Source organism: Gallinula chloropus (assembly GCF_964237585.1).
Source record: "Gallinula chloropus genome assembly, chromosome: Z".
In the NCBI taxonomy this organism is placed as follows: domain Eukaryota; kingdom Metazoa; phylum Chordata; class Aves; order Gruiformes; family Rallidae; genus Gallinula; species Gallinula chloropus.
The window spans coordinates 27047646-27067853 of record NC_140089.1 but is presented as its reverse complement, the minus strand read 5'-3'; the positions used below and the strand labels follow the sequence as shown (position 1 = coordinate 27067853).

The 20208-nt window shown below is 39.0% G+C and overlaps 1 protein-coding gene across 1 annotated transcript in view; it reads left to right on the top strand.

The window, feature by feature from the left end:
* The window catches only part of MAN2A1 (mannosidase alpha class 2A member 1), a gene marked incomplete at its 5' end in the record, with an annotated part of 117583 nt that overhangs the window by 8129 nt on the left and 89246 nt on the right, over positions 1-20208 (top strand). The window contains 2 exons of the mRNA XM_084278950.1: positions 3938-4198; positions 10959-11103. Of these exons, the coding sequence (XP_084135076.1) occupies positions 3938-4198; positions 10959-11103 (406 nt within the window). The remainder of the gene's footprint in view (positions 1-3937; positions 4199-10958; positions 11104-20208) is intronic.

Here is a 20208-nt window from a genome sequence, read left to right as displayed (position 1 = left end):
GACTTATCCAGACAGCATAACTCCAGTTTTCTGTGCAGTTGGGCAGTTCTTAAAGTCTTGGATCAGAATTGCTTCTTTTCTGAGACCACTTAATGCTGTAAAGTCAGGGGGGAGTCATAAATATTTGCTGACATTTATGAATGTTGTAGCTAGTGAGATTTTGCTGTCTGGCATCTACAAAACCAGACAGATTAAACAATTTTAGGCAGAATTTGTTAAGGTGAAATTGGTGATAAATTTTTAATAACGGAGAAGTCTGTTTTATTTTTTAATTAGACCTCCTTAATGCCTTGTGTGACATGCTTCTAATCAGTTTTACTAGTAAATCAGCATCTGTTATTATCAATCAGTAAGATGAAAGGGTTTCAGAGTAACTTCAGTGTTTTTTACTGTTTGGCCTTGACATTTTAAGTTGGTCAACGTAAATTGTTTGTCTTCCTCTAAAAACATTGAGACTGAGATGAATTTATTTCCATATGATAATTTTGCACTATCATCTTGGTTTAGCTCATATTTGAAAATAATTTGACTGTTGAGTATTACATTCTAGACGTTGTCTACTGTCTTTAAAGTAGGGAGAGAAGGCGAATATGCAAGGAAATTACACCTAGCTTTTGCATAATTTGTGTCTATGTGCAATTTTGAATTTGATAACAGATTTATGACACGATTTTCATGCTGAATGAAAACTGGAATCAATTTCTAGTTTGTGATGCTGTTTCTTAAAGTTAACTCTCATGGATGATGTATTTCATAACAGAAATTGAAAATATTTTCAAAATCTGCAAAGATTTTGTTGTATGTCAGTTTTAACTTGAATACTAACATGAGGTCATAGTTACATGTTCTTAACTGTAGCTTTTTATTTCATGTTTTGAATTCAAGTTGAGTTAATACCTGGCTGCTTCAAATGCTTTAGAAGAGGAATGATGTGTACCTCATTTTTCAGAAAAGAAAGCAGAATTCTTTAATTTAAGATTTAAGGTCTACGTAAGGATTTATTTATCCAGATAAGAGTGTTTACCTTCAAACTTAAAGCAACATACTTCAACAGACTTCTAAAAATCACTGCTTTACAAACTCTTAAGTAAGCTTGAAAACTCCAGTTTAAAAACAAATTATTGGTGGAAATGTGTATCAGCATGTAAAATCATTCTGGTTTGAGCATAATCAGGTAACATTACTAGTACTAGGAGACAGTGTACAAAGAAAAGTGTTTTGTCACCAAATAAACAGTGAAATTGTAAAACTTGCTGTTGTAGATATTTGAAGGTTTAAAGTATAATATTTTAAGTGAAAGAGATATGGAATATGACATGATGACATGATCTCACACTTGTAAGTTCATATCTGACTGCTGGAGCCTGACAGTATATGCTGAGGGAGGGATCAGTCTAAACATGTTTTACATGTATTTGGTGTTTGCTTTTAATGTATTGGGGTTTTGGTTTTTTTTTTTTTTTTTGTGTCTCTTGTTGGCCAGTGCCAGAGAGACTATAATTGGCTAGATGACATAAAGCAGACTGGGGCTGTAATCTATGACCAGGTAGTTAACGGTCTGTTGCTAACCAATCTAAAATTTTTTTTTCTTGTAGGAAGATTTACAATATTTCTTGCACATACATGAATGAGAATATAAATTTTAAACAGTTGTTTGAATTTACAATTGAAGAAGCAGTGTATATAGAGGTGGAATAGGTGTGAACAGTGTTTTAGCTGTTTACACACTTGGTAACTTTGAACTATAGTCATGTGCAGTGAAGCAGGTAATTTGTCTAGATGGCAGCTATACTTTAGCTTCTTAGGAATCTAAAGATCAAAGTCTGCGTTGGGCAGCGTTTAAAGCCACAGTCTTTATGTTATTTTTAGAGTGAGTGGCATAATAGGCTATTAGTTTTCTGCGGAGAGAAACCTTTCTTTTAAAATGTCACAGACATTAAAAGGGAAAATACTAATTTTACACCGGAGTGCGCACACACTATCTTTAATGTAGCATTTTTAAAACTTTGGTCTGGTTCCTTCTTTTGTGCCACCAGGGGGCATGGGATTTCTTTTTTTCTTTCCAGTATCCCGTCATCTGCATATTGATTTCCTGTTGTTTTCATTTCAACTATTTCATAAGTTTCTAGTGTTTGTCTTTAAACTGTGGAGATTCTAGGATGATGGCCATACATCTCAATTAGCTTAATCAGGATCTGTTGTCAAAATATATTTTCCCCTTTTGGGAAGCAATAGCTGTTTGCCTATGTTGAATTTTAAAACCTGTTACTGTTTTCAGGCTGTATCTATCTAAGGAGAAAAAAAACCCTCAAACTGACCAACATCCAAGTGTTGGGTCAGTACTTTACACAGCCCAGAAATTGAGGGAACAAATTTACAGTAAGGTTAGAAAGTACTAAAATGTGTCTTCTGCAGAATTGCAAAGAACTTCCATAAAGATGGATTTGTAGGAATGATGATTTAGAAGAACCCAGAAGGCTGGTTGGTATCCTCTGGTAAGGGGTGTTTTCTTTGTTCCTGCAGACTTCTCAAAGTGAACAGAAATTAAAAGAAAGTTCACAATTTAGAAAGGAGGCTTCATCTTTTGCGGACTGTAACTTAACTGCAGAAGTTGGAATTTACTTTGTATTTGTGGAAAACACTTATTCCTTTGAAAGGAAAATGCAAAGACCTCAAGTAAATTATCACCCAAGTGTCATGTACAGATATTATTTCTATTATCACTATTTTTCTTGGAAATGAAGGCACTGGTGATAAGAAGTTTTACTTGTCATTAAAATCATAGGTCATAAAATAGCTGTCTATTGAATCCATGTTGCTTGTGTTGAATGTGATGGGTAAAATGTATGTGCTTGAATCTGCAGTAGGGTTTGTTGTAATGACAGCTTCTTGATAAAAAACTTACTTGTACATTGTACATTTTGGGGGTCTGACCACAACTTTAATAATAGGAAGTGACAGGCTTTTTGTTCTCTATCTTACTATTGTTAGGTTGAAGTCAGTAGGAGGAAGGAAATTCTTGTTAAAGACAAAATATCCCTTAAAAATGTTAAATCTAGCCTTTTATGATTCTGTAAAAGCTAACACATCCATGTCTGAAAAAAAGCATACCTTATATCATTTGGAAGGAGGGGGTACTACATGAGAGGACAGTAGCATTTCTAGGTGTCTTGTTCTGCTATGCTCCCTCCTGTATTCCAACAATACGGTGATTAGATGCTATTAAATCGCTTTGTGGTATCTATCTCTCCTTCCAAGTTGCTTTGGGAGATAACGTTGACTTCTTTCAATTCACATTGACATTATTCGTTGTCCTTTCTCTTGTGGTGCACGCTAGAATCATCTACAAAATCCTGTTGTTTGGCAACTGAATATGACCTTTTGACTGAAAGTACTGTCGGTTTGCACTGTTTTTTACAGGATTATCTTGATGTTTGTAATGGTCCAATTATACAGAATATTACTATAATCAGGCTGTTAAGGCATCTTTTACCGCCGTTTAGTGCTGTTGCTAATTTCACTGAAAATATGAAACTCGGTGTTTATCAAAATACTATTTTACATGTACAGGAAAAACTGCCTTCTAAAAAGCTTCTGATATGATGATAAATTAAAAGATTAAATTTTTCAAAACCTATGGAAGTCATGAAAAATTTGAAGTTGAGATAATTGGTATTTGGCCCAGTATGACCTTTTAAGAATATCTTTGAGTCACTGAATAAATCTTGTGCTGCAAACTCAGGTTCATAGTGGAAAATGTAACTTTTGCTCTTTCCTCTTATTCTGAAAGGAGATTGTCACTCAACATGTTTCATGTGTTGTTTCAATTTCATATTACTTTGTCTTTACATAATTCTTTTGTGCAAATTCTTTTTGTGCAAAATCATTTTTTTAAAAAATTCTGTTAATGTGAAATAATTGAATTTTTTTTTTCCAGGGCCAGCTTTCAATATTGCAAGAAAAAATAGATCATTTAGAACGCCTGTTGGCAGAAAATAATGAGATTATTTCAAACATACGTGATTCCGTGATCAATCTGAGTGAATCGGTGAAGGACGGTCAGAAAAATCCAGAGGCTATAAACTTCAGTCAAGGATCTGTGTCTGAGCTCTTTCCTTCTCCTTCAGTTCTGCTGACAGTTGATTCTGAGGACTGTTTGTTTGCTTCAAAAAGTGGAAGTCACAGTTCACGTGTACAGGTAAGCATTATGTCTCTCATTTTGCTGGAGCCTTAGCCATCATTACCTTTAATTCTGAAAATATCTAATTACTGGTAAAAGCTTGGTGCTAAGCTTACTTTAAGATTTGTTCAAGTAACTGTTGTGTTTAATAGATGTTATGAAAGTGTTCCTTTTTGCCTTTAAACTGTCTAGAAATTCAGTAGTGATTATGACAAGCCAACATGTCAAAGCTTAAGATGTAGGTGTTTAAAAAAACAAACCCAAAACCAAGAACTACAAACAGAAAACAGTGATTATACTCAGATTACTGTCCAGTACCATCAGAAGTTCTTTGAAACAATTTGACAGTCTTTCTCAGTTTCCTCAGATTGTTCTAATATTGATGGCAAATAAACTGGAAATAGTGGATAGCCTTGATTTAAACAGGGTTTATATTTTAGAGATTTATGTGTAGAAGGGTCTTGATGGGGAGGTAAAGAATGTTCAAGAACTAATATTTTAAAAAAAATCTCAGGTGCTGTGTTCCCTTTTGAATGCTGGGTTTTGTATTTCATCATTCTTGTGTGTCTCGGGTTTGTGTAGGCACTTTGATCAGAAAGCGGGAACATATACCATGTTGACTGGTTGGCATGAACTGGGGTGGTTGAAGTTTTTAAAGTCAAACACTTCAAGTTGAATTTATTTTCCTTTCTGGTGATGCTTGTGAGTTCATGGACTCTTATATATTCAGTTTTAATGGAGTGTTTCAGGAGCACTGAGAATACTGTGTGAAGTTTGTGATCTGTACTGGTTTTGGGAGTCTTGTGGGAGTACTATAAATATTCATAGTACTCTAAAGCAAAGATTAAATTTTGAAGTCCAGCTTTCTCATTCTAGAAGTGAAAGTATTTCTATTGCAGGAGTCCGTGGATTTAAGATGAATAAGTACACATATTAGAACAATTGTAACCTCTGATGTATCATTCATAATGCCTCTAAGCTCTTCAGGGATAGGCACCACCTTAATATGTCTTTTACAGAGAAAGTAGGTGTGGTTTTTTCTTGGTTTTTTTTTTTAAAGGCAATATCTGACTGTTCATGCTTCTAATAAGAATTTAAAGCATGGAGACCTATGATTAAGTGTTTCAGAGTTCCTGGATTGTTAACAACTTATTCTTCATACACTGTTACCATATTAAGTGATGTTCTTTTTTTAGGTGTTAGACATAAGTTACAGTAAATGTGAATTGTGAATTCTGAGGTAAAATATGTTGTCTTAAATTCTTGGATGTACCTGTGTTGTGTTTCTGCCCCAGCCGAGAGCTGAGCACCGTGCAGCTGCTGGCTTGGAGGTGGGGAGGGGAAGGGGAAAAGGTGGGGGGGGCGGGGAAACCCAAACAAAGGGAAACCTAGTTTACTAGGACAGCAGAGAGAGAAATAATGATAATAAGACTTTCATAGCAAAAATATACAAAACTGATGATGCGCAATGCAGTTTCTCACTGAACCGCACAACTCAGGCTGTGAAGCTCAGAGCTGTTCGAAGCTGGATTGTCCCCAAAAACTCTGCATCCTGGAGCTGTGCACTTCTCCCTCCACAAGCCGCCTTTTACACTGAGTATGACATAACTGGCATGGAGTACTCGCTGTGGTCAGTGTGGATCACCTGTCCCAGCAGTTGCCCCCTCCCAGTTTCCTGGGTGCCCCCCACCTTCTTGTTAGCAGGGCAATATGAAAAGTCCCTGACTGCTTGTAACAACTGAAAACATCAGTGTGTTACCAGCACTGCTCCAGTCCTGTCCTAACTTCCAAACACCATTATGCCAACCGCTAGAAAGAAATTAACTCTATCCTAGCGGAAACCAGGACCCCTGTTATGAATGGAAGGCTGAACATGTTTGCTGAAATTGTTCCCGTGCTTTTTGATTCACACTTGCAGAATATCAGAACATGTGCCTATGATAAGCTATTGTATTTACCTACCTAATGGCAGGCTGTAGTAACTGAACTGCTTTTTAAAATTTTCTTTATTTTTAAGGTTGTAAGCACGTACTTTAATAACAAATATATCAGGGAATATTGTTAATACTGTTTCCTACTCAGTATTTATTTCCTTGCCTTGCACAGGAAGGACTCTAATGTTCTTCGTGTCATTGCATTAATACCTTGTATTCAGAGGTTATCCACCACTATCATTAAGTCACCTTGATAATGCTTCTGTATACAGCTTCTTGTCCCGCAAATCTGACCTGAATTTCAGTTATGGAATCTAAGACCTTGACTTCAGCAGAGCCAGATACTGTAACACCACATTAACAAGCTGATCTAAATCACTCTGTGAATACAGTTTTACTATTTAATACTTTGTCAAGCCTGATGTGTTCTGCAAGCTTAGTTAAGGGATTTTTCTTCTCGATTTTTTTATGAAGACTAAAGAAAAAATGACTAGATTATTTGCAGCATTGTTTTTAAATTACATTTTGAATTCTAAAACAGCTTATAAATGTTAACTCCCTGCTGTTCATAAATGTTAACTTAAAGCCACAGGTTTGGACCTTTCTTTTTCTATGTTTGTCTTTTAAGTGGATGTATGGAATGAAATGAGAGACTGGAAATAATTAAGAGCTAATATAGTTGAGACATAGTGTTTGGATAAAAATCACTTCAGAGAATAAAGGCAAAGGAGACTTCACTGAATAAATTATGGGAGTTCATTATAGTCTCCCATAATGGAGAAACCATTATAGGAATGCGTTCGAATATGAATTACAAACCTTTGTGATATTTCAGTGAGAAATATTATCAGGACTTGCTATTCAGAAATACGTATTTTCTTTGCATAAATCTGACAAAATGACGCTAATAACAGACAAGAAAAATTCTTGGACAGGATAGCTAACATTTTTTCACAGAGCTGTTGTAAATAAAGGAATGGTATACTTTGTTGCTCGTGGTATTTGTAAAGAAGATAAGAAATTGTAACAGAGCTGGCCTCTGAAAATAACACTGAGTCAAGAATTGATATAATTCAAATTAAATAGAAGAGTAATACGTACGTTTTTCAAAAGATAAAAATGGAGCCAGGTAATAAAATTAACAAAATTAAGAAGTCTGCATTAAATATGGTTATGACCTGACAGGTAGCATTGTTTTTCAATTTGTATTTGCCTACTGCTTTTATGAAGCCCTTTCTAACTATATCAGTATTTTATAGTTAGAAATGCAAGTAAAATATGTCCGGAAAATACTTGTCTTTAACTTTTTTGCTTCTTGCTGACTACGTATTTGGAACTTATTCTTCACTTGCAGTCCTGTAACCTTGGCAGGTGGTGGTATAATTTGTAATTCAGCCTTTGCACAATTCTTACTGCGGATAGTGTTATATGAAAAATAAAAATTATTCAGTATCTGTCTTCTGGATATCTCAACATAAGTTCTTTTCACCTTTGCAGCCCAAACAAATTCCTCAAGTGTTGGCAAGAGGTCCAGCGAGCACCTCTCCTCACTAGCTTCTGCATGATTTGTGTTAGGAATTTGTCATAAATTGTCATAGACTCCACGAATTTTCTGGGTTGCTTATGCCCTCTGCATTGTGTCTCCAGCACATAACAGGGTGGTCAAAATTTCCCATGAGTACTTAGTTGAGCAGATGTGAGATTGCTCCTATCTGTCTGTGGAGGGCCTCATTGACTTGTTATTACTTGTCAGGTGGCCTATAGCAGGCATCCACTACACTGTCACCTGTCACCATACTAATCTGTTTTTTAGTCTTTGCCCATAAGCTCTTAGATGGCTTTTCATCCACCCACAAGCAGAGTTCGAGCTGCTGTCTCACATAAAGGCAAACTCTTTCTCCTTGTCCTCCTGAGCTGTGTTTTGTCAAGATTGTGTATCCTTCTGTTGCTACTTTGCGGTCATTACTGCCATATCATTTGTGTCTACATGATGCCAACAAGATCATAGGCTCACAACTGCACACAGATCCCTAACAGCCATCCCCCGTCCAAGATTCTGTTGTCACACTTAGTGAGTTGGATCTTAGACCTTCTAAACTGTCACTGATCTGAAAACAGGGTCCCATGATCATAAAATCTCAAAACCTGTTGCAAACACTAGCTCCAAGGCCAATTATTGATCTGTATGATCTGTGTCCTCCTCTTGCACCCCTACCCTTCACTTTTGGGACTGAAGAGTATGACACCTGGGCCTCCATGACCTTGATTACTATCACCAGAGCTCTATAATCACTTTTAATGCAGTCTGCCTAGAAATATGTTGTTGGTACAAATGTAGAAGAACAACAAGGGGTAGTAGTCAGTACGTTGAACAAGCCTTTGATGGCTCCTCTACAACATCCAGGATCTGGCCCCTGCCAGGCAGCAAATTCTGTAGATAATGGGTCAGGTCTTTGAGTCAGTTGTTTCAGACAATTGTTGATTAAGATATGAAGATATGTTTCCTGAGTTGCAGTTTCAAGCTCTTGAGCTCATAAGTATGGGAGCATGGTTTGAGGTAACTGTAAGGTAGTAGATACTAGGGGGAAAAATATCTGTGCTTCAGATTGTAAAAATTAGTGTCTTGCAGACTGCATAAAGTTGCTTGTGAAATTCAGGTTCCATCACAAGAAAATCTCATAAAATATAATCAGTTCCATGAACTGTTGCTTTTTTAAACAAATATGCTTTCATAGCTGAAATTTTGGAAGAGTGTATTAGTCTTAAGGTCACTCATTGGTAACTGTTTTTCCATGTATTGGGATGGAACTTCCAATGTTGCGTGTTCCTCCATGTCACCACCCTTGCTGATGGTGGTGTATCAGCCGTACCCTGTGGCGGATCTATTTTGGAGCTGGCTGGAACAGTTGTGTCACTCAGAGTGACAGAGCACTGGAGCAGGTTGATGTGGAGCTGATGTGGAGTTTCCTTCTCTGAAGAGAGTAAAAACTGGCCTAGATGTGAACCTGTGTAAATGATGTAGGTGATCCTGCTTTAGCAGGGCGTTGGACTGTATGATCTTCAGAGGTCTCTTCCAACACCTGCGTTTCTGTGAATCTGAAATCTCTGGGAGAATGTGTTTTAAGACAGGGGAAAAGTGTTCCATGGCAGTGAGGTATAAGGGAAAAAAAGTGGGGAAAACAACCTTGTGAACACCAGGGTCATGGAAGAGGAAAAGGAGGGCAGAAGGTACTCCAGCCACTGGAGCAGGTGGTGGAGACCACTGTGTAGCAAGTACTTACCTGCAAATCATTGAGGACTCCATGCCAGAGCAGGTAGATATTTTCGGAAGGAGCTGACCCATGGATGATCTACGCTGAAGGAGTTCCTGAAGGACTGGAGCCTGGGGAGAAGATTCTATGCTGAAGCAATTAATGAAGGACTGTAGCTTGTGGAAGGGACCCTATGCTAGCAGAAAGTGTGAGAAGGAAGGAGTGACGAAGAGCAACCACTATGGACTCACTGCAGTCTGTGTACACCTACGTTGCTTGGGGTAGGGGGATGTAGAGGAGCTGGGAACAAAGGAGTGAGGTTGAACTAGGCTTGAAAAGGAAGGGGGAGAAGATGTTGTAGTTTTGTTTCTCACTATTCAAATGTATTTTAATTGCCAATAAATTAGTGTAATGTTCCCTAAGTTGGGTCTGTTTTGTTTGTGAGGATAATTAGTAAGTGATTAGTAAGCGTCTTTATCTTGACCCATTTAATCTTACTTCTCCCCCTTTCCTGTTGAGGAAGAGTGAAGGAGCAGCAGGGTCGTGGGCTTGGCAGCCAACCAAGGTCAAACCATAGGAACTTGTTAAAATAACTCTGGAGTTGCTTGTTTACCTGTAACCTTATTTGCATTGACAAGTGACCCTAGGACAGGGTAAATTTTTTCCAGAAGTTGAGATGGTACACAGTTGGGACTGGTGACCCAAGCTAACCAAAGAGGCATTCCATTGATGCCATGCTCAGTATAAAAGGGGGCTAGCCAGGGAGGGGCACTGTTGCTTCAGGACACATGGCTTGGACATGGTCTGGCTTCAGGACAGATCTGAGCTGTAAGGTCTTCAGTTTTGCAGTTTGGTGAGAAACTGCATTGTGTATCACCAGCGTTGTTTATTTGTTATAAATCTTGTTGTTGCCCTCTCCCTCTGCTGTCCCAGCAACCTGTCCTCTTCCAACCCACCAGGTTTGCCTTTGCCTCCCCATTCTCCTCCCCATCCTGCCAGGAATGGAGGGTGATCCAGCAGCTGTGTGGTGCTCAGCTCCTGACTAGGGCTGAACTGTGACAATAAGGAGCTTTATTATAGCCACTGGCTATTGTTCTGAACTTCTTTCCTTAATAGTTCCTTTCAGTTCACTTCTATGGGTTTTACTTACCCTCAGTCTCTCTTGTATCATCATCCCTTCTTGCTGCGCGCTTAGTTTGTACTGTGTATACTTCATCATCTTCATCCCCCTGTTTAGTGTATTGTGCTTTTCTGTATAATCCTCTCTCTACCCTCCTTCCCCAGTGTCATTGTGAGCTGTCATAATTTTTGTGACTTAAGGCTTCTATTTCTACTGTTCTAATCTATTTCAGTTTCCTCAGAACAGGGCCTGCCAAATGCTCCTCTTCCTGCCAGCTGTGTCTTGGGTGTCCTAGTGTGACTTGAAACTTGCTTTCAATTGTCAGTTTTCTGCTTGTTTGACACTTCATGTCTCCTGTAACGAACAAGCCAATCCTGGTTTTTTTTTTTTTTCTTTGTGAAAACAGCCTTGGTTTTTAATAGCAGAACTATTATTGTGAACTCACGTTTTATGTTCTTTTCACTCTTTTTTAGATGTTGGATGTCTATGACATTCTTCCTTTCGATAATCCAGATGGTGGCGTTTGGAAACAAGGATTTGATATCACATACAATGAAAATGAATGGGACAGTGAACCGCTTCAAGTTTTTGTTGTGCCTCACTCACATAATGACCCAGGTAATATTTTAACTGTGTTGGTTTGTATATATGGAGTCTTTTGAATTAAGAACCATCTTCCCATTTTGGTTAATTTTGTTTTGTTTGAACCATGCTGGTTAATATGTTAGATCTAAGTCTATCAAGGCAGTTAAGCGGATGTACAGTTCAACTGTCACTGACTTCAAGTGGCAATTGTTACTGTAGAAGTTGTACATCCCTATTAACTGGAGTAGAACTTCAGTGTTGATATTGGAACGTAGTACAGATGTTCACCCTGTTGCTAACCCAGTCAATTTATTCATTGCTGCATTAAGTTGTGTCCTGTTCTTTTCACTTTTGGAACTGTCACAGATGTTTAACCCCCAGCCTATGCTGAAGAGGTGTGCTTTTTTGGAAGATGGGACAATGCAAACTCTAAGCTTTTGACTGTAGTACTTCCTTTACTGTTTTGTGTGCACACACCCCAGCTCCCCAGCCTGCAGTGGTCTAATCTAAAGTCTGAATTTAAACTAAAACCTAGGTGTGCTTACATAATTCCACTTCTTTTTCCCAAGTGGATGCTTACTGTGTAATAAATAAAATGGAGAAGTGACACTTGATTTTGAAATGACTGTAAAATACACGAAAAAAGCAGTGAATTATACTGCTGTAGTATACTCCTGGTACATGTATGCTGACCATGAGAGGCTGATGAAGGTGCTTGTTATTATGAAAAGCCACAATTTCAGTGATTCTAAACTTACTGCTGTCTTATTTGAAGTGCTGTGGATCCGAGTGAAGTAAGATTCAGCAGTTTTAACGTTAAGTGACTTTTATTTGCATTTATCTAGTGTTTCCAAAGGAAATGAACACAGGATTTTGAAGGGACTGTATTTTCCAGTTATGACAGCTAAAATAACAAAGTATGGATATAGTAAAAATATTCAGAGAACGTAATCATGTATAAACTTTGATCAGCCTTTTTGTAGAGCTGTCTTTAAACCTGTGTCCATCCATTTATTCTTTGGTGGTTGTTCTCTGAAAACTTTGCTAGAAAGATGCCACATCCTGTGCTGTTGTTTAATGAACATCCTTTGGGATGTTTTCATATATAGGACTTGTGATTCTCTTGGTCCTTATTAGAAAGGAGCATGGAGTTTACTTCTTTCCCTTCTTTCTGCTGAATCAAGTAGGATCACATGCTGATGGGGGAGGATGGTTGGCATCCTGCTAGAGATGAGTTGCCTAGTATCCCATCTGTCCTGAGACTTCAGCTGAATTGAACAATTCAGCACAGTGCAGGCTGAGGTAGCTCTGCAGGAACCTGAGGCTTGGGAGCTGCAGGGGAATGTCCAGGGTGATGCTGACTTTACCAGCGCTCATTCAAATCTTGAGGTTCAATAGGGACCTAGTTTTCTGACACTGATATTTTATTTTCCTCTACACATTCTTTTCCTGCAAGTTCTAGTAATTTTGGTTTTATCCATATACAATTTTTTTAAAATTTTTATTTTATTTACATTTCTTCTGCAACTGTCTTGCAAAACAGAATAGATTGGCTTGATTTCCTCTATGGAGCCTGGCCTGTCTTGTCAGTACTCCAGGCAGAACTGAGCAGTTTCCTTGGCCATTTTAGAAGGACTCTTTGGAGCTATTGTTTAGCTTTTTGACATACACTTTCTACTTTCTTCTTCACATCTAGATTCCTGTTTTGCCTCCTACTATGAGCTGTGGTAGATTTCATAGCCAACACCATTTGTATCTGACAAACTTTGGTGTTTAATTTAGTGTTTGGTTCATATGGCAGCACCAGTTCTTCTTACCAATACTGGATCCCTGAGCATTTATATTCTGAGAAATTTGAATATAGAAGTTACTGGGTCACTTTTCACATCAAGATTATTTTGATATGTATTAACATCTGTCACTACAAATTACATTATCCCTCCCTCACTGTATGCCAAGCAAGGCATGTAGTCTGGAGGCTGCTGTTGGCTCAGCTGGCCAATAGCAAAGGCTATCAATATCAAGTTATGCTGGAGGAGACTTTATCAGAGCCTCTACATAGAGTCTTTTGGGGCTAGCAGACAGTGTAGGTTTGTATTTCTTATGAGAATGGACTCAAAAATAGTGGAATAGTTGAGCAGAACACATCACTTACTAGCTTCCAAATTAGGATGGCAAGATGCTAAGCTTACCCAGTAAGAAGTGCCTTGAGATTCAGTATGTATTTGCCTTGATATCTGAAATATTCTACCATATTTTGGAAGGTCAGAAGATAACAATGGTCTTCTCCAGGTCAGAGACACTCTCTGTGTATTGTATTCTTCTCTGTGAGATTTAGGTTCTTAGTGTGTGTTTTTAAAAAAAACCCCACTGAACAACAAAAACCCCACTCCAAAACTCCAAACAAACATCCCTGCCAGCCACAAAAAAAAAAAAAGCATCAAGTAAAAAAACCACCACACTACCAAGATAATAAACAAAAAAATCAGCAAAAAATACCCCAAACAAACAAACAACAAAGCCTCAACCAAAACCCCCTATCCTCCCGCTCCCTCTAAAAATGATTGACTTAGCTGAATTATTAAACTTCTGAGAAAGACAAAGGGTAGATATGACTGTATAACTACTGATAGCTTCACCAGTGCCTTTTCCTGTTTAACTTTTTGTGTTACAAGTCATGGAATTTCCTGTTCTTTCCCAGGAGGCATCTCGTACTTACCTAGGAAGTATGTATCTTATATGTCTGGTTAATTCTTAATTTTACATATGAATGTGTCATGGTACACTTGAGAATTCCATTTAATGAACTTTAATCTGATTCTGTTTTGCCCTCTTTAAAACACAGAGGTGTGGGCCGTAATTAACTCTGCTCCTCAGGTGGATTTTTATTAGCGCTCACATAGCTGTCTTGGAAGGAGCCACTCATTAAATCTATAGTAAGGTACTTGTTCTTCTAGGTCTCTGAAATAGGTCCTTTATGTGGCTGCCCCTTCATAATGAGGTCTGAAGAATTCTGTGAAGTTATGAGAGCTGTCTCTCATCTCTCTGTTGAAGCTTTTCTCCTGTGTAGGTTATTCCCAAGGACTTGTCTGAACTCTTAATGGTTACATATTATTCCTTTCCCACAACAGATTGAAAGGTATGGTGCAAAAAGATCTTAAAGGAAACCAAACCTAGTCTAACAATATACATGAAAAATATCTACTGAGAAATAGGGTCAGGAAAGATATAACTATCTTAACAGCAGAAGCTTTAAATTCTCATTATATTTTATGTTTTCTCATCTGAGGCTACTTTAACTTTTCATGTGACCGTTTACGCTAGAGAGAAGCTGTAGCTCAAAGGCAGAGAAGCTGCTTTGAAACAGAATCTGTAGGGAAGGGGGTGGTCTTAGGCTCTGAGTTCTGTTTTGGGGAATGACTTAGGTGCTGATCCTCTGAAACGCTTCCATTGCTAAATTCAGCTCAGTCTGGGTTAACTGCTTCTGTGTGAATTCAACCAAGATGTACAACCTTGGGGTCTCTGTGCACCTCCCTACAGTAGCTAATACAGAATAATACTAAATAGCTTTTATTTGGAAATCAAGTATGAGAATGGGTTCCCTTCACACTTTTGATCAGTGGTGGGCATAACTGTCTTTCTGTTGCTGGCAGTTGATGAAGGTTTGAGCACCTCAGAGGCACGTCTGATTTGGGAGGGGACTCACCTAGTGCAGATTAATCTCAGGCCACAGAGAGATGTTCAGTTTACAAATAGCTGTGTTGTGTGAGTTTATAGTGATTGCAGATGGGTGGCATTTCTTTCTGGAGTAGATTAATGAGCGATTGTATAACCTGTTGTGCTGGCAGAGCCCTTATGTTAGGTCTCGTGCTTCAACAGCAGTTTCATGTGACTGCCTGAAGTGGATTAGGCAGCTGAACTCCAGAGAGGAGAACCCTGCTCAGGAACTGCAATATTGTCAACCAGGATAACTGGACGTGAAAGATGATGTTCAGATATGACAGCAGCAGTCAAAACACACCTTGAACATTTATTGCTCTGTGGGTAGTGGTAAATGTGATATTACCTTCTCATTAAGTTATTTAAGAATTTAAACTTGTGAGCTTTTTAACATGCGTGTACGACATCGGAGTAGTTTATTGCCACATGTGTTCCTATATACCTAGTGCTCGCAGCATTAAAATGCAATTGAAAGACAATAAAATAGATTTTTCTTCCCCCAATTTCTGCCTAAGTAAAAATGTATGTGAAAATGTATGTGCACATATACTGGATCTAAATGCTACTTTTTAACACTTCATTAATTATCGGTAACATTCATAACTTTACTAGCACTCACATTGACTCCTTTTTATTTCTTAAGACAGTGTCCATTTCTCTAAAGGAAATTTTATAGCTCTATGAAGTTAATCACCACATCACAGTGTTGTAGGGGTTGGAAGGGACCTCTAGAGATCATCGGGTCCAACCCCCCTGCCAAAGCAGCTCCCTAGGACACATCACTCAGATAGGCATCCAGATGGGTCTTGAATATCTCCAGAGAAGGAGACTCCACCACCTCCCTGGGCAGCCTGTCCCAGGGCTCTGTCACCCTCACTGGGAAAAAGTTCTTCTGCATGTTGGTGCGGAACTTCCTGTGCTCCAACTTGCAGCCATTGCCCCTTGTCCTGTCTCCACAGACCACTGAAAAGGGGCTGGCTGATTCCCCCTGCATGACCTGCTTAAGATGCTTATAGACATGAATTAGATCTCCCCCTTAGTCTTCTCTTCTCAAGACTGAACAGCCCCAGCTTATTCAGCCTTTCCTCATAGGGGAGATGCTCCAGGCCCTTAATCATCTTCGTAGCCCTTCTCTGCACTCTGTCCAGGAGATTCCTGTCTTTTTTATACCAGGGAGCCCAGAACTGGACACAATGCTCCAGGTGGGGCCTGACCAGGGCAGAGTAGAGGGGAAGGATCACCTCCTTCGACCTGCTGGCCACACTCCTCCTGATGCCCCCCAGGATCCCATTGTCTCTCTCAGTCACCAGGGTACACTGCTGGCTCATGGCCAACCTGTCATCAACCAGGACCCCCAGGTCCTTCTCCATAGAGCTCTTCTCCAGTAGGTCATCCCCCAGCCTGTACTGAAACGAACAGTGTTAAGATTAAAGAAAAATTAATCATATGATGCTGTTAAACCTAAAATTATATGGTATATTGTTTTCTGCGGACTAAATCTGTATGTGGTTTTCAGGTGTCTTAGTTTTCCTGACATGTTTGGAACACAGTTTTAGACCCAGCAAAATATGGAGCAGAAAAGAAAAAACGCTAGTTGAATAGTATCTGAAAACTTTACCTTTGAAAGTTTCAGACTGTAACTTGAAAGTTCACTGATCAATATGTTCATGTTGTGGTTTAATGGGAAGATAAGAAAGATCAGTCACCACTGTTGGGGTTCTTTTACATGTTTAATTACAGAAATCAGAGACTTATTTCTTGTTGACTTCTCAGAATTTCTGTGGCTGCATATGAGGTGGTAGGGGACTTCTAGTGAGAGCTTTTTTCTTCTTCCTTTGTCTGGTGGTGTGGTGGGTTGACTGTGGCTGGAGGCCAGATGCCCACCAAAGCTGCTCTATCACTGCCCTCCACAGCTGGACAGAAGAGAAATAATGTCAAGATAAGGACAGGGAGAGATCATTCAGGAATTAATATCTCTGGCAAAATGGACTCAACATGGAATATAATGCGTCTAATTTATTACCCAATGGAAACAAGAGCAGGATAAGGAGAAATAGAAACAAATCTTAAACCACATCCCTCCACCCCTACTTTTTCCCTGGGGTCAACTTTATTCATGATTTCTCTCCGTTCTGCCCCCCCTGAACCTCACAGGAGCTTGGAGAATGGGGGTTTTGGACAATTCATCATGAATTGTCTGTGCTGCTCCTTTCTTCTCAAGGGGAGGAGTCCTCACAGTCTTCCTCTGCTCCAGCGTGGGGTTATAGGGGGATACCCCACCCCACCATGTTTTTCTCCATAGGCTGTGGGGGCATCTCTCTGTGGTGCCTGCAGCATCTCCTCCCCTGCTTCTTCACTGACCTTGGTGTTTGTCTGCACAGTTTCTTACATGTTCTTACTCCCTTCTCTAGTGGCAAAAAGAAGCTGCTTCCATCTTTTTCCTCCTAAATGTGATTCCTGGAGGCGCTGTGACCGTTGCTGATGGGCTCAGCCTTGGTGCCAGCTGGTGTTTGCTCTGCCAGGCCTGCAGAGAGCTTCTGCCACCTCTGCAGCCCCCCCTCCACCACCTTGCCATGCAAATCCGAAAATGGGGAAAAAATCCAAACCCCATACAACAAAGACAATGCAAGCCAGTTCCTTTGAAAGTTGCCAGGACTTTTACAGAGAGCACACTTTAATTCCTGATCAGTAGAAATCTTCTCATTTAACATGAAGCGTAAGACATGGGAACTCTGATTATAGTTTTTGAAGTGTGTCATGGTTCATGACAGATTTTGGTTTAGGTGATACACGCAGTCATTTGATTAAATGTGAAATGATTTTTATGTCTGCTAAGCAGAGGTCTTTTTCCAGTGGTATACTTTACCTTGTAGAGTAAATACACTATTGTACCTTTTTAATATTGGTGTCTCTGCTTCTACCTAAATGACCTCTACTCTGCCCTGGTCAGGCCCCACCTGGAGCATTGTGTCCAGTTCTGGGCTCCTTGGTATAAAAAAAGACATGAATCTCCTTGAGAGAGTCCAGAGAAGGGCTACAAAGATGATTAAGGGCCTAGGGCATTGCCCCGGTGAGGAGAGGCTAAGTGAGCTCAGACTCTTCAGCCTAGAGAATAGAAGACTAAGGGGGGGCCTTATTAATGTTTATAAATATCTTAAGTATGGAATGCAGGGGGAAATGGCCAGCCCCTTTTCAGTGGTCTGTGGAGACAGGACAAGGCGCAATGGCTGCAAGTTGGAGCACAGGAAGTTCTGCACCAACATGCGGAAGAACTTTTTCCCAGTGAGGGTGACAGAGCCCTGGGACAGACTACCCAGGGAGGTGGTGGAGTCTCCTTCACTGGAGATATTCAAGACCTGTCTGGATGCCTATCTGTGCAATATGAGCTAGGGAGTCTGCTCTGGCAGGGGGGTTGGACCTGATGATCTCTCGAGGTCCCTTCCGACCCCTACAATTCTATGATTAGAAAGAATATTTTTAGGGAACAACGGCTCATCTACATATCTTCTTCTGAATCAGAATGAATGCTTCAATACGGGGATTTTCTAGGTGGTTTTCTGTCTTATTCTGGTTTATACTGTGCCATACAGAAAAATAAAAACAATCTCAGGCTGCTTTTAGTTTTAATTTTGAGAGAGCCTGTGAGACATCATGCTTTTCAAGGTTTCTTTCACAGTTGTGGCCAATGAACTATTCATCTTTTTTTGTGAAATTAGCACTGAAGTTTTATGTCAGAAACATCCATAAAATACCCACTTGTGTACTTGCTCTATTTAGTTTTGACATCATGGAATGATGACACAAGATTTCAAAAAAAATCTATGTGTATATTCTATACCTTAAAATGAGGGCATTTTTTTTTATTGCTGAATTTACAAAGGAGCTAGTGCTAAATTCTTCCATGTGTCCAATACATGCCTAAGTTCTCCAAAGCACTGATAGAAATTGATGGATATGTGTAAATTTTTTTTTGTTGTTTTTAAGAAAAACTTAACATGGTGGCATGACATGTTATGTGGAACATGGATGTAATTAAGAAATCTGGCATCCTCTTTCAGCTTATGATTCTTTTTTTAACTTCTTTAGCAGTCAAAACAGTTGCTTAATTGTGTCATCTTCTAAGAACCAGTTAGTTGAGAATTAAGCATAACTGTAAAGAAAAAAAATTACTTTAAATAATACACTCATGTGTGCGTCTTAAAAGTCAAGAAAGTTCAACTGTTTTTTGTTGCAGAGATTGCATTCATTTTGTGGGAAACTATACTGCTAGCTGAAATTTATTGGTTGTATCTAATTCTGCCATAAAATTAATAAATTGCTGAAGTTTCTTAAGTTGCAAGAAGCAACATTGATGTGTGAATTTTATACTCAGTGAAATTAATTATCTACTGTAAAGTAAATCAGAGATGAAAACTGCCCTAAAAGAAGGGAATTAGTCTAACAAGGAGTAGTGTTCCATTCACTAGATATGCCTCTTCGTTAAAACAAAATTTCTACAGAAAGTAGAAATTTTTTAAGGACAAATTTAATCTTAAACATTGGAGGGTTATCGCCACTAGGAAGCAATTGAAAAGTCTTCAAGAGTTAATTTTAAACCAAGAGATAAAAAATACATATGTAAAAAAAAAAACCAAACCAAAAAAGCCCAACAACCAGACAAGCAAAAAAACCAAAAAAAAAACCAAACACCCCCCTGACCACCAAAATCCCCACAACATGTAAGCAGTGCTCAGACACCCTTGGTAGTAGTGATTACGTATCCAAAAGTGATTTGCGATTCTTGTCTTGATCAAATTGTAAAGTGCTTTTACTTAACTAGGTTACTTTTTGAATAATGCTAATTTGTCACTTTCTGTTCTGATTTTGTCCTGAAACTTCACCTGTGTCTCTACAACTGTGTCTGAGCACAGAAAGAATATCTTTCTTTAGTGCAAGCAGCTGATACAGCTTCAAGAAGGGAGTTGGGACTGGAAAGTGTGGACAGGAATAGTGGCAAATCAGTTTAATGAAGTGCTTTAGGATTTTTTGCGTAGTGATGGATTACGTTTCCATTTGGGCAGGATTCTTTGAGTCTAGTGTTGACTTAGCAAAATTTACATCAAAAAATTGGGGTGAAAAGTGAACAAACAGACAGCTACAAGTTGATGGTAGGTCTCTGGCAGTGGGTGTGGACAGGAAGGAAATTAAATTTCTACACCTTTGGGGACAGACATGGGTGAGGAAATGAAAAGGCAAGCAGCTTAACAGTGTATACCATCTACTGCTATCACATGTGCTGGCAGGAAATGAAAATTTGGCGACATCCTGAATACTAAGTCACAACTAGCATAGTGACATCAAAGACAGTAGACTTCGTGCATAATGTGTATTTGTACTGAAAATTTCCTGCTGCAAATATACAGGTAAATATTTCTTTCA